This window comes from Colletotrichum orchidophilum (assembly GCF_001831195.1).
Source record: "Colletotrichum orchidophilum strain IMI 309357 chromosome Unknown Scaffold_21.1, whole genome shotgun sequence".
Taxonomy (NCBI): domain Eukaryota; kingdom Fungi; phylum Ascomycota; class Sordariomycetes; order Glomerellales; family Glomerellaceae; genus Colletotrichum; species Colletotrichum orchidophilum.
The window spans coordinates 208,847-221,808 of record NW_019172977.1 but is presented as its reverse complement, the minus strand read 5'-3'; the positions used below and the strand labels follow the sequence as shown (position 1 = coordinate 221,808).

General features: G+C 53.6%; 2 protein-coding genes across 2 annotated transcripts; both read left to right on the top strand.

The window, feature by feature from the left end:
• Positions 1-2,386: 2,386 nt before the first annotated feature.
• Positions 2,387-5,044, top strand: CORC01_03508 (transcription initiation factor TFIID subunit A; the record flags this gene model as incomplete). Its single annotated transcript, XM_022615157.1, has 3 exons — positions 2,387-4,414; positions 4,475-4,728; positions 4,792-5,044. The coding sequence occupies 3 exons, from the start codon at positions 2,387-2,389 to the stop codon at positions 5,042-5,044; spliced, it is 2,535 nt and encodes an 844-aa protein (XP_022478335.1).
• A 1,272-nt stretch (positions 5,045-6,316) lies between these two features.
• CORC01_03507 (uncharacterized protein) lies at positions 6,317-8,180 on the top strand (the record flags this gene model as incomplete). Its single annotated transcript, XM_022615156.1, has 3 exons — positions 6,317-6,575; positions 6,656-7,980; positions 8,037-8,180. 3 exons carry the CDS (start codon positions 6,317-6,319, stop codon positions 8,178-8,180), a joined length of 1,728 nt encoding a protein of 575 aa, XP_022478334.1.
• Between the last annotated feature and the right edge of the window lie 4,782 nt (positions 8,181-12,962).

The window sequence follows — 12,962 nt, the reverse complement described above, 5'->3', positions numbered from 1 at the left end:
GGGATGGCGTTTTCAACGGCCTGCAGGTTTTCTGCGGTCTTTGCAGGAATGGTCCCCTTCCCTTCCTGGAGCCACCGTGATGCTGGAGCGAAGAGCCCAAGCCTCAAAGACTGCGGACTGCGGGAGATTCTGGAAGGAGGGGTGGATGTGACGAGGGGTGAGGTAGGATGCATCATGCTCGTGGCCGGATCAGATTTGTGGAGAGGAAAAGAAGAAGGCGGTCAGGATGCACACGCCTTGACGCCTACCGGGAAGGGGACGGCTGGATGGAAGGGCCAGAAACGAAAACTGACGGAACGGAAGCGACCACCGCAGTCATCAACACCTTCCCTCCGTCTCCTTCCAATTCCATGGTAACACTACCTACCTTACCTTACGCACCTTGGTTGCAGGGTCGGATGGAAGGTGCCTCCATTGCTTACCTCACCTGAGTTATTGGCAAGTTCTAGAAGGCGCGCCGGGTGCATGAAACGGCAACTCTTCGTGTCTGCGTCGGGCCTTGACGTTGTGTCACTCTCGTCCCGTCCAAAATTGGTCCATGTAATTGGGAATGTCACCACCTAACAATCACCACCGCCACTGCCACCGCTGCCGCCAGCACCAGCACCAGCACCCTCACCATCACTGTCACCATCGTCACCTCGGGATGCCTATGCGAATCACTGAATTCTTGCAGTCACAGCATCAGACCTAATCCTAGACATCAGGTACAAAGTACCATGCTTGAAGAGACCAGGATGCATGGGCAGCAGGCTGGCTTCGTTCCCTGCAGCCCAACGCTGACGGACCCTCTTCTTAGCCTTTCTTCCATTCCTTGCTGGATGAGAAGATCCCTCACCCAGGCGGCAGGCCCGATCATTTGTTTGCCTTGCCCATCACCATCTCCTTTTTTTTTTTTTTTTTTTTTTTTTTTTTTATATACTCCCCACCCTGGGCGACCCCGGCTTTTGTTGGTCTTTCTCTTCACACAACCCCCCCTACTTTTTCCCTCCCGGAGTTTTTCGCCACAGAGCACATAAGATTGTGTATCAAAATTTCTTCATTAATACATGCTACGACCTAGGCGTCGCACAGTCTAGGTTGGTTCTCGACTGTCACAATACACGCTAGATTTTACCACTCGAGGGTTTTCTCACCAGAGCACAATGGATGTTGTACTAAAAGTGCTTCATCGTCCTTCCTTCCTGGTTAGGGCATGACCGCCCCCCTCTCCCACCTCGTCGTCTATGCACTGCATCGTCAACTTGCGCAAGTGTGCATTTGTGAGTTCGCGCCAGAGTGGACAGCCCAACGCCCCAAAGCCCCGTTTATCTGCAGGTCCGACGGGCCTTTCCCGCAGCAAGACCGGCCAGAGACCAACTCCACGTGTAAACGACGTTGGTGGGCTGGTGTATGAAGGCCCATATCTGTTCGAGAAGCCTGGTTTCTGTGGAAGAACAAGGCACCTTTGCCTTGGGAATTGAGGCTCTGCCATTCTGCAGTTGACTTGGTGTCTTGCGGGATTCTGAGGACCCGAGAAGGATGGCTGCAGCCCAGTGGACGATGATGGGGTCTGACTATTGCACTATGCCAAGGTTCAGATGACGCAGAGCTTTGTCGTCTTGATGGTCCTGAGATCAAGCTCAAATGAACCATACCTACCATGATTGCCTCTCCTGTGCAGCAAACAGAGTCCATTAGTCCACCCAGGTAGAATACATCCAGAAAGGGGAGGGTTTACTATGACTTCTCTTTTGACCTGGGATAAGGCAGGTGAGGTCATGAGGCAGATGGAATTGTTCAACAAATCTGCTCATGAAGAAGACGCCAGATCTTCCGTTGATAGTGCTGAGACTGCTCTTCTCAACTGGCCGCACACACAATGGAAATCATTGCGGAACGTTTGCGTGGCTCACATGGTGTCATCTGCTTGAAGCACCTTGAAGCACTGTAGTGAATTAGGTAAGTTCATTGTGGTCCGATACTTTCAAGACTTGGAGACCTTGATTGTCTGTCCCAATTCCAAGTCAATGTTTAATTCCTTAACGATGCTCAAAGGGTCGACGTGGTCTGTTTGAGCAGCGGCAACCTTCCCGCCTCGTCGGTGCAGGCAGATACCTGCCACCTGCCCGATCTCCAAAACCAGAGCGCGTCCATGCGACATCCAATCACTGCTGTCCTCCCAACCCCACACGGAACTTTCCAGCTACGCGTGCTTCGCCGCAACTACACCCCTTTGCCATCCATAAGAAAGAGTAGTTTCCATTAATCTACACACCGTCCTTCGTCAACTGAGCGTAGATCATCAGTCGCATCATTTAAACGCCTTCCTGGTCGAAATCTAGACCACATCTCAGCGAACCCTCCTACGTTGTTGTCGAATCTAATCTCCGTAAGAAGCGCGACGATGAACAATCAAGGCCAGCCTGGCCAGGCCCCAGCCGGTCAAACCGTGCCCAGTGCGCGACAGCCGCCCATGTATCGACCCGAGATGATGCGAAACCTTCCCATTCTCAATGATGAGGAGAAGCAGAAATACGAGAGGGGTCTGCGCCAGCTCTGGAACCACTACGAAACCCATCCAGAGGAGTCCGCTCAACACCAAGACGCCAAGAAGAAAATCCAGGACTTCACCAAGATGCTCTTGAACAAGCTCCAGCAACGCCGGATGCAGGTCCAGCAACAGCAGCAGGCTCAGCAGCAAGCCGCTCAGCAGCAACAGGGTGGTCAACAGGCTCAGCAGCAACAGAGCCAGCCTGCGCAGTCAGCCGCCCCCGCGCAACAGGCCCAGCCGGCTCAGCAGAAAGCACCAGCTGCGGCGGCCAGTCAGGCGAACGTCGGAGGCGTCACCATCAAGACCGAACCGAAGACCGAGAACACAGCGACGACGACGGCAGAGCCTGCACATGCTCCCACACCTGCGCCCGCTCCAGCGGCGGCCGTGCCAACTCCCACCGCGCCACAGCAAGCGCCGCAGACGACGCAGTTTCCGGACCATATCCTGGCGCATATCCGACAGATGACCTTCAACCCGCCTCAGGGGATTCTAGACAAGGGCCAGGAGGCGGCTGCTAGATGGTCCAACGACTTCAAGGCCAAGTACCTGAGGGCGCTGATGCAGATGGATCAGCAGGGAATTCAGATACGGCGGATCGATGCGCATGTTAAGAACCAACAGGAAAAGGGTGCACTGGGCGCAGACGAACAGAAGCAGCTTCAAATTAGGAGGGATCATGCGCAAAAGATGCATACCGAGGCACAGACCTTTGTGCAGAACTTTAGGAAATCTCAGGAAGGCATTAACAAGGCAAGAGCGGCCGTGGCAGCAGCTGCCGCGGCGGGGCAGACAGCGGCAAGTGCAAGCGCGGCTGCACAACAGCGACCACCTTCTCAACAGCAGCAACAAAACAGCCCAGCCGTCGCGACGTCGCAACCTCCATCGACGCAGCCGGGTGGTGCTCAAGCAAGCCCAGCACCGACGGCCCAAGGCACTCCGGCAACACAGAACGCGCAGAACCCCACCACAGCAGTGAATGCCGCGATCGAGGCAGCCAAGAATCAACAGATGGCCGCCGCTGCCGCCGCAGGTCAAGGCACCCCCCCTCAGCAGCAACAGCAGTTGCCTCAACAACATCAGCAACAGGCACAACAGCAATTGCAGCAGCAGCAGCAGCTTCGACAACAACAACTCCAGCAGCAACAGGCTCAAGCTCAGGCTCAGGCTCAGGCTCAGGCTCAGGCTGCTGCGTCCTCTGCCCCGACACCGACTACTTCTCAACCTCCCCAAGCTCAACAGCCCATGGCTTCCGCACCACAGCAAACCATGAACCAAGGCCAACATCACCCTCCGCCCGTCAACACTGCTATCGCGTCGGTCTCTGCAGGCGGCGGACTTCCCTCGGCAGGCACTCCCACCCAACGGGTTGCGACTCCCCAGTCTGCCGCTCCTGCCGGCCCTGGCCAAGCTCTCAGCCACTCGGCCGCCGTCTCCCGCGCGAACCAGCGCAACTCCCAGACCTCAGTCACTGTTCAGCAAGCCACGGGCACTCCTGGCTCGGCCGGCGCACACGCTCAGGGTGTCATGGGATCTGGAGCTGTTCCGCAACAACAACACGCGCACCCGACACAGCCAACTCAAACATTGCAATCTAAACTCCCGATTCCTAAGCAGCTTCCGGAAAAGGCTACTGCCGTGCCTCAACCCGTAGCGATGGCTGGTGGTGCTGGCGCCGGGCGTCCTACTTACACGGGCGGTGGCGGTATTGCCGGAGGTGTCATGGGCCAACCCGCGATATCCAAGATCCCCGCGTACACTCATGAGGCCGAGGGCGATCATGTCCTCAGCAAGAAGAAATTGGATGAGCTCGTGCGGCAGGTCTGCGGCGGAAACGCCGAAGGTCAGGAGATCAACATGTTGACTCCAGAAGTTGAAGAGGTACGTTATCCTAATCATTCCCGCCCCGTGGATTACAAACGTTTGCTGACTCTTTTGCAGAGTGTCCTGGCCATGGCAGACAGCTTCGTCGACAACGTCCTGGAGACGGCTTGCCGCAACGCCAAAGAGCGAGGCTCAAAGGTTCTCGAGATTCGCGACATTCAGCTCGTCCTGGAACGCACCTACAACATCCGTGTTCCTGGCTACTCCTCTGACGAGCTGCGCACCGTCCGCAAGATCCAGCCTTCGACGGCTTGGATCACCAAGATGAGCGCCATCCAAGCCGCCAAGGTCACCTCGGGCAAGGGCGAGTAGTACGAGCCCACCGAGAAACCGCGGGCAGCTGTTGCTGGGAAGCGAAGGACTGCCAAACGAAGTACGACGAAGAGTGTTCGATTCAAACAAGAAGGCGACGGATCGTCTCGTACATCGCCAGCCAAGACTGGCTCATCCAAGGCAAGGCCAATCAAAGCCGCATCTCCAGCCAAGAGGGCCCCATTTTCGGGAAGCGGTCTGACCCATGCCACCGGTACTCCCCTGAGGCAGTTCCCGGTTGACGGCAGTAGCCCGCAGGTGGACTTGGCCACGGCGAAACATATGGAGATCAACTTCCTCCCGGCAAATAAATAAGCTTACTCGAGGTTGAAGACCGACTAGACGATAACGGCAAATGGGTTTGTTTTCACGGGCATTACGGTATGGTTTCGGAACACAAAGAAGGCGTTTGGAAGAGGCAGGGATTGCCAGTCAACTTGCGACTTCTCACTAGTTGCAGTGGCCATTATTGATGGCTTTCATAGTGATGGTATACCCAAATTGATACTACAAGTTTAATGATAGTGCCTGCTTGCCTGCTTGCCTGCGTGCCTGCCTCATTATTTCGAGGACTAAGCGTGCCATCAAGGTCCTCAAGGCCATAATCCATTGCAACTGTGGCCAATTGGTACACAAGTCGCTTCCGGCCCGATGAGACAACGGCAGGGGACTCAGAAGCATCAGTCCGCATTCAGCGAAGCATAACAAACAAACATGCAAGCGGCGTTGACGCTCTGATGAAGCCAGAGTGTATTAAAGAGCAGGAAAGATATGGTGCATTGAATGCAATGAGAAATACGAGAGTAAGGTAACAATGAGAGAATGCGAGATTGAAGCCCGGATGTAATGCCAAATTGGAGAGGAGCTTGAAGGCGGGATTAGAAGTTTGATTGAAGGCGGGCCGTGGATAATTACATAATCCCAGCCAAGATATGCATAAGTGTGGCACAAAGGCACCAGGACCATGCAGCTGAGGCAGGCAGCATCGACAACGTCACTCGCCTGGGACCTGGTGGTGGCCTAGGGGGGCTGCTCCATGCTTCCAGCAGGCCCGGCAATCTCACTCGCTAAGGAAGGCTACGTATAGGGTACATAGTCTCATGATTCCGTCCCCACATGCAAACCATTTTCTGCCGCTTGCTTGTTCCCCATCGTTGTACCCGTGACCTGGCAACGGCTAGTGTAGTGGGTGAGGTTCTTGCCCGGTCCGTGTCATCCTCCCATGGCTAAAGAGCAGCAACCTAAGCCTCAGGTGTTCAGTCTTTGAGCTCTCCTCCATCGACCCTTCCTGCATCACGAGGCAAACGGCCACACAGCAACCGCCTATTCCCATCCACGAAAGCCGACTCCGACACAGCTCCGATCACGACTCCCGTCCGTTCTGACTCTATCAACCTGTGTCACCTGACTTTCCCTCCCTCAATACTCTCAGACGACGCACCTGACGGGACTTCATATCTAAGCAAACCAACCCACCCGCACTCTCCTCCCCGGGCGCGACTACACGATCCCATTCGACTGCTGCCATCCCCAGCAGCACTCAAACACATTTCCTACACACATCTACGCATAGTCGGCTGAGCAAAAATGCCGGGCAAAACACCCTCACGTAACGGGAAGGATCCCCTCGAGAATGGTGTCCGCAAGAACAACAAGGATGCCGAGTCCAAGAGCAAGAGCAAGAAGGGACCCAAGGATGGCGACGAGGAGATGACTGTTGTTGTTCCTCCATCCAAGAAGGCGGCTGCTCCCTCAGCGGACGCTGACGGTGACGTTGCGATGGGTGACGAGGCCGAGGCTGATGCCGCAGAGGTCAAGGTTGACCCCGTGGTCCAAGCTGTAGCTGGTATGTGATGATTGATTGGTTCTGACTTCCTTGATGCTCTCGCACGCTACGTTGAAAGCTAAACGACGTTTCTGGTATAGATATCAAGAGCAATTTCGCTCTGCTGGACCGCGCAGTCGCACTCTTCGATGCCAGATTCTCCCTCCGAGCCCTGCGATCAATCTCGACCATCCGCAAGCGCCTGACACCCGATATCATCGCCCAGGCCATTGCCGAGAGCTTCCCTGCGACTGTCGCCTCAGGAAACGTTGCCAAGCAGCTTCTGATTGCTATCGGTCGCGAGAATGTGCCCCTCGGCCGCTCTAGCGGTCCGGAGATGGAGGTGGACAGCGAGCCGGCGAAGACGAAGAATGGCCAGAAGAAGGAAGTGAAGGAGATCATCCCCGAGATTGACATCTTCCTCGGTATTTTGATCCAGGTCCACCTCTACGACACCAAGCAGTTCCAGCACGGAGCCGAGTTCTCCAAGCAGCTGACTGACCGTATCCACACGCTTAACCGCCGCACATTAGACTCCCTTTCCGCCAAGGTCTATTTCTATTACTCGATGTTCTGCGAAAGCCTCGCCCCTCAGCCTCCATCCCCTCAGTCTACGGTCGTCGCTATTCGGCCCACTCTCCTGGCTGCCCTACGGACTGCCGTCCTCCGAAAAGACATCGACACGCAAGCCTCGGTCATTGTGCTTTTGCTTCGCAGCTATCTGATGACGTCTCACATTGCGCAGGCCGACTTGCTCGTATCCCATACTCAGTTTCCCGAAAACGCAGCCAATAACCAGGTCGCTCGCTTCCTGTACTACCTTGGTCGCATCCGCGCCATCCAGCTGAGGTACACCGAGGCACACGAGCACCTCACGGCCGCGACAAGAAAGGCCCCCTCGAGCGCCTGCGCGGTGGGCTTTTCGCAGACGGCGACTAAGCTGCTGTTGGTGGTCGAACTGTTGATGGGCGATATTCCCGAGCGGTCTACCTTCCGCCAGCCTACCCTGGAGCTTTCTTTACACCCGTACTTCCTACTTGTTCAGGCTGTCCGGGTTGGTAAAGTCCAGAACTTTGAGACCATCATTGCAGATCACGCCGACACCTTCCGCCGAGACGGCACCTACAGCCTGATTCTGCGTCTGCGCCAGAATGTTATCAAGACCGGTATCCGGATGATGTCTCTTTCCTACTCTCGCATCTCCCTGCGCGACATTTGCATCCGCCTCGACCTCGGTAGTGAAGAGTCGGCCGAGTACATTGTCGCCAAGGCTATTCGCGATGGTGTCATTGAGGCTACTCTGGACCGCGAGCATGGATACATGAAGAGCAAGGAGGTCGGCGATGTTTATGCTACGCGGGAGCCTGGTGAAGCCTTCCACGACAGAATCCGCGCGTGCTTGGCACTTCACGACGAGAGCGTCAAGGTAAGTTTTCCTGGTGCTTCACTACCAAGACATTTTCTAATAGGATTGTGTTCCAGGCCATGCGATTCCCCATGAATCAACATCGTCTCGAGCTGAAGAATGCCCAGGAGGCGCGCGAACGCGAGCGTGAGATGGCCAAGGAGATACAGGAAGGAGATCTGGACGAGGACGACCTCGGCGGTGACTTTGACGGCATGTAACAACGCTATTGTCTACCTCGTTGTGTTATCAAACTCCCTGTCCGATGCGCCGATGTGCCGACCCGCAATCACAAATTCAACTAGTGGTTAGAGACATCGCGAGAACTGATTTTACTGATTCTTTAATGGAAGAGGACGGCGCTAAGGGGGTGGGAAAGGGGCCTTTAGCTGTGATTCCGGATGCGATAGACAGATTTCCCTTACGCCGGCCATGTGTTCAGGGTGCCTGCCGGTGTGGTAGATGGGGGCCTGAGCTTGGCTGTGATGGCCACTGGCGTATGTGTGAACTGAGCTGAGCTGAGTTGCATATAATGCGACTCTGTGTATTAAATAACGCAAGACGTGGATGACGTTGCCAAATCAACAGTATCGCTCTAGCGATGTCACGCTCGTGTTGTTTGACTTTTGGATTGCATATGACCTCGGCCCCTCTGATGTATTCTGCTCCGAATTGCCCTGTCATCGGCTGTAGCCGAATGCCAGTTGGTCTCTATGGCTGCTCACTACCCCTTCACCTCTGATGGTAGTCCTAAATTCCCTGTGAGCACCTACTTTTCGTATAGAACGTCTTCAAGGCCGGCTTCAGGGCACCAATCGCCGGTCACAGCAGCCTGCAACTTACCTTGGTCATTGAAGCCGTAGTCGATATCGTAGACATGAAGTATGGATGCCGGAATCTTGTACCAGCCAACGCGCCGGGTTGGCAAAGAGCCAGGATGTGTATGTTGCCACATCTCACGAGTTCGTTGTTCATCGTAGTGTGAAGTAGGACCAAGGTTTCGGTTCGTGACTTTTCTTGCGGGGGTTCGTGGCTGCGTGAGTAGGCCTGGATATGCCAAAGGATGGTTTAAATAGGTCACCATCTATAGAGCCCCCGAGTATATATGTGCAACCCATGATATATAGATAGGTGGGTGAATGCTGTGGGTGGAAGTCACCCCATGGGTTGACTGGGTGTCCTAAATATTTGGTTTTACTGCCATAGGGACGTGGACCCATGGGCTGGGTTATCCATCCAAAGCTCGTGGGTGCCCATGGGGCCCCATGTTGAATTCTAGTAGTGAATGGGATAAGTCTATATAATGACCGAGACCTCGGCACAAGTCGTAATCAGGTAGAATTTGAATGAGTGCGCAGAAAGTAGTCCAACTGGTACTGAGATGATTCGAACCTCATGTGCTAATTCCTCGAGGAAACTTCAGTGGAGAGAAATTGTGAGTTCATATATAAGCGTTATCCGAATACACGTACACCTTACTGTGAAATCAATAACGAATAGGATTGCCCAATCGGTATGCATAGGGGTTACGAAGGCTATTCTGAAAGATACTGGCGGACAGCGCCCAATCATGCCCATCATCACATTGGTCATGAAACCAGAATTTTCTTCCGTAAGTCATGAAATGAGACCAGGTGTTTTTCGTTTGTAGGCTGTGATCTATTTCAAACCTGCCTGTAGAAAACCCAAACTCATAGGACCAGGCGAACAGAGAGTTACATTGACGTGGCAAAAAAGAGAGGTAACCCCGTAGCTAGAGAAATGGCACAGAAGCCTTGTGTCTTGAGACTATACCGCCATCAACTTCTTGAACAATGAGAATTGCCAATGCAGCCACCTACGATCAAACACTATCAGAATAGCAGAGGATCTCGTATGATCGCAACCACCAAGCTAACCTTCCAGCATAATCTGCGTCGTACTGCCGGAGGGTTTTAACCGGAAGATGATAGTTGACGACTGAGAGTCGCCCTTCGCCAAGAGGTTTTCAGTATCGAGGCATGGTGACAATTCAGTCCCCTATAGGCGCAAAAACGTTCAGTCAGTGCATAAAGGTCTAGGAGTGGTCTCTATCGCCTTTTTCAACTGTCTCCGAATCTAGACCTCGTGGCCGCAAGCTGGACCGCCGTCGACCTCATCACCGGATTATTCCAAGCCTTGGCGGCCAGTGTGATGATGCGAGATGAAGTCGATAGTCTTGGATCGACGTTACCAATTATCTAGAAACTCGAGGTACGCCGTGTACATTGAAAATTCCAACATGGGGTTCTTGAGTATTGGTGCAATGTCAGACGTCATTCGAAAGATGTTGAGAATCTCCTCGGCAGCGCAGATGAGTCTGGTTCTGCTCCATCTCTTCATACTCTCCGGCGAGCTGAAAGACTCCAGCCTGGCGAGAGCTGCTCTGTGCAACAAGATGACCGACGTTTGGGTGATGGCGTTGACAAAAGTGTTTCGCAAGCAGGCCCATATCAAAAGTCTATAACATCATTCCCACATGCACGAATATCACCCCCCCCCCCCCCCCCCCCCCCCCCCCCACCCCCCCGACGCACGCGCTCCTTGTGCCCGCCCTCTCTCTCACCCCCACCCCCCCCCCCCGCCGCCCCCACCACCCCCCCCCCCCCCCACCCCCCCCCCCCCCCCCCCCCACACCTCCATCCTACCGACGTTGGGACTCATTGTTATGCACAAATCTCGCTGATAGATCATGACCGGCCAATCCGTGCTTCCGCTGGCCAGGCGATCAGAGCAGACAATCATCCGCCAGGTCCTTCGTCTTTCCTCCGCTTCGGACCGGTCTCATGACGGCGGAAGCAGAAGGTTTGCCTCCGCGCCCTCCTCATCAACCCGGTGACGACCGGGCATTTGGGCGACTCTGATGGCCCGGCAAAGACTCATTAACGACTTTGAAAAGTAGAGTTGTTGAGCCTCGAAATTGGCTAGCAGTGCCCAGCACTGAGCGGGTGCTAATATCGCGGCAAAGTACTGCCCGTCGTCCTTTTTTTTTTTGAGTTGTGAGAAGCGCCTGCGTAGCCAGCTTGAGGCGGGTCCCGGGAACGGCAATTCACTCTACTGTCATGGACTTCTCTGTAAGCCCTGGCGCGATGGTAGAGAGACATGGGGAAAATTTGGTGAATTTTGGCAACTTCTGCCCCCGAAGCCATAGCGATGCACTGCAGGCACATCAAAGGCTGCGTGTGAGGCGGCAGGTCCAAGGACATTACGTAGCGGGTTCGATGCAACGTTGGGTAAGGGTAATGCCACCATCAAAGTACCTTTTAGCCTCGTGCTGCGAAAGGGATCATTAGAAAAGGTTTATTTCAGAATCGTGGCTGTCAGTCAGTCCTGCAGAAACTCAATTCCATCTTGAGAAGGTTGTTGCTGACAGAGTCGCATTGAGAATAAATCGGTAAATGTCATCTCGTCCTCTAGTGGGGTTTGATCTGGAATGTGCTTGTTGATACTTTCGGATATGACATATTCCCTGTTAGAAAACCAACACTCTCACCAGCAATGTGGTGAGGCGGAGTTTTGTCATTATATAAAGTCGGAGGGTTGTCTCCGGTGTTTTCCAGCCGCTCGAGTTGTGCTATGATGCTGCTACGCGTGAGACTGCGGATATTCAATGTTTGCACACGTCGACAGTGTCATCAAAACCCCACTCCAAACGTCTCCGCCCACACGATGAGAATCGACCGTCACAAATCCGTAGTTAACTTGGATTTTAGCTCGTGTACCCTTTTCCACCTGCCAAAATTGGCTCTTCTGGACTGAGACTAGTCGCAGCTGTCGCTGAGCCTCGCACACTAGCCACAACGAGGGCGCACGCGGTCGTACCTGAGTTTCCTCGTGCAATATCGGGTGCATGAAAAATGGCGAGCGGGAACATGGTGTCTCTTCTGCGATTGCATCTTTCAGCGTTGAGGGCCAAGTAGGCCATCGGGTCGGATAATGCGATCATGGTTTTCAAAAAGCAGATTCCTCGCGATTACCGAAAGGAAATGCTTACCTAATGATTCTGCTACGAGTAATGCGCAAGATTAGGTTCTCTACGGATACGTAAGGGGAACTGTCCATTTGGCACGTAGGATCTCCGATCAAGTGCGAGCCTGTCAATGCGGGTTAGGCACCCCGCAATTTACGATACCTGGAACTCATTGGACCAAGATACGAGCGTCCCACCAGGGATCGGAGTATTGGACCGTACCCGGACTAACGCCGCGCATTTTTATCTCGGCGGAAGCCCTCGGCGGAAGCCATCCTTATCTCAAGATCTTAGGGTTCCATAGAGTACAGAGTAGTGTTTGATGATGTTGCGATTGGACCGTGAGATATGAGACACGACACGCTCGCTGCCTCCAGCCGACCTGTGAAGCTAGCTAATCGATTGTGCTTGCATACCCTTGTTCCAACAATATGATCGACTCAAGGAGCTCGTCGATCTTGTTATTGCATCAGTTTATTTTCTTACGTGATGCGTGGGGTCGAATTCGTATTGTATTCGGGCTTTGGCTTAGATCACGACAGGCGTTTTACGGTCTTAGGACATGATACCTGATATATTGCATTCAGGGAACGAGAATTTGAAATGCATTCTCAAAGGGTCGCAAATTATAAATACGAGAGCCTAGGTACATAAATTACGTTTGCCTTTCCTTTGATCGGAAAGCGAATATGCTGGAAAATGTTACATATGCTACGTGACATTCCTTACAGTTGTCCCCTGAGACTTTCTTCCCTCCACTAAAATCCAGTGGCATATTGAAAGGTGCAGTTGTCTTCCGTAAGGAAAGACTCTGATTTTTTCCTTTCTTTTTGCCAGAGCCTGTCCTCTTTCAGGCAGCTGAAAAGATTGCTCACATGGTCACCATCCTTAGGAACGACATGACCGGCCAAAGAAGGGGGTCAGGCAAGGAATCGCAAATTATCTCTTGCTCTCATTAGCATCAAATACTATTGCTTTTTGTTCGAATATCCATAGCCAGCTCGAAGAATAGCAG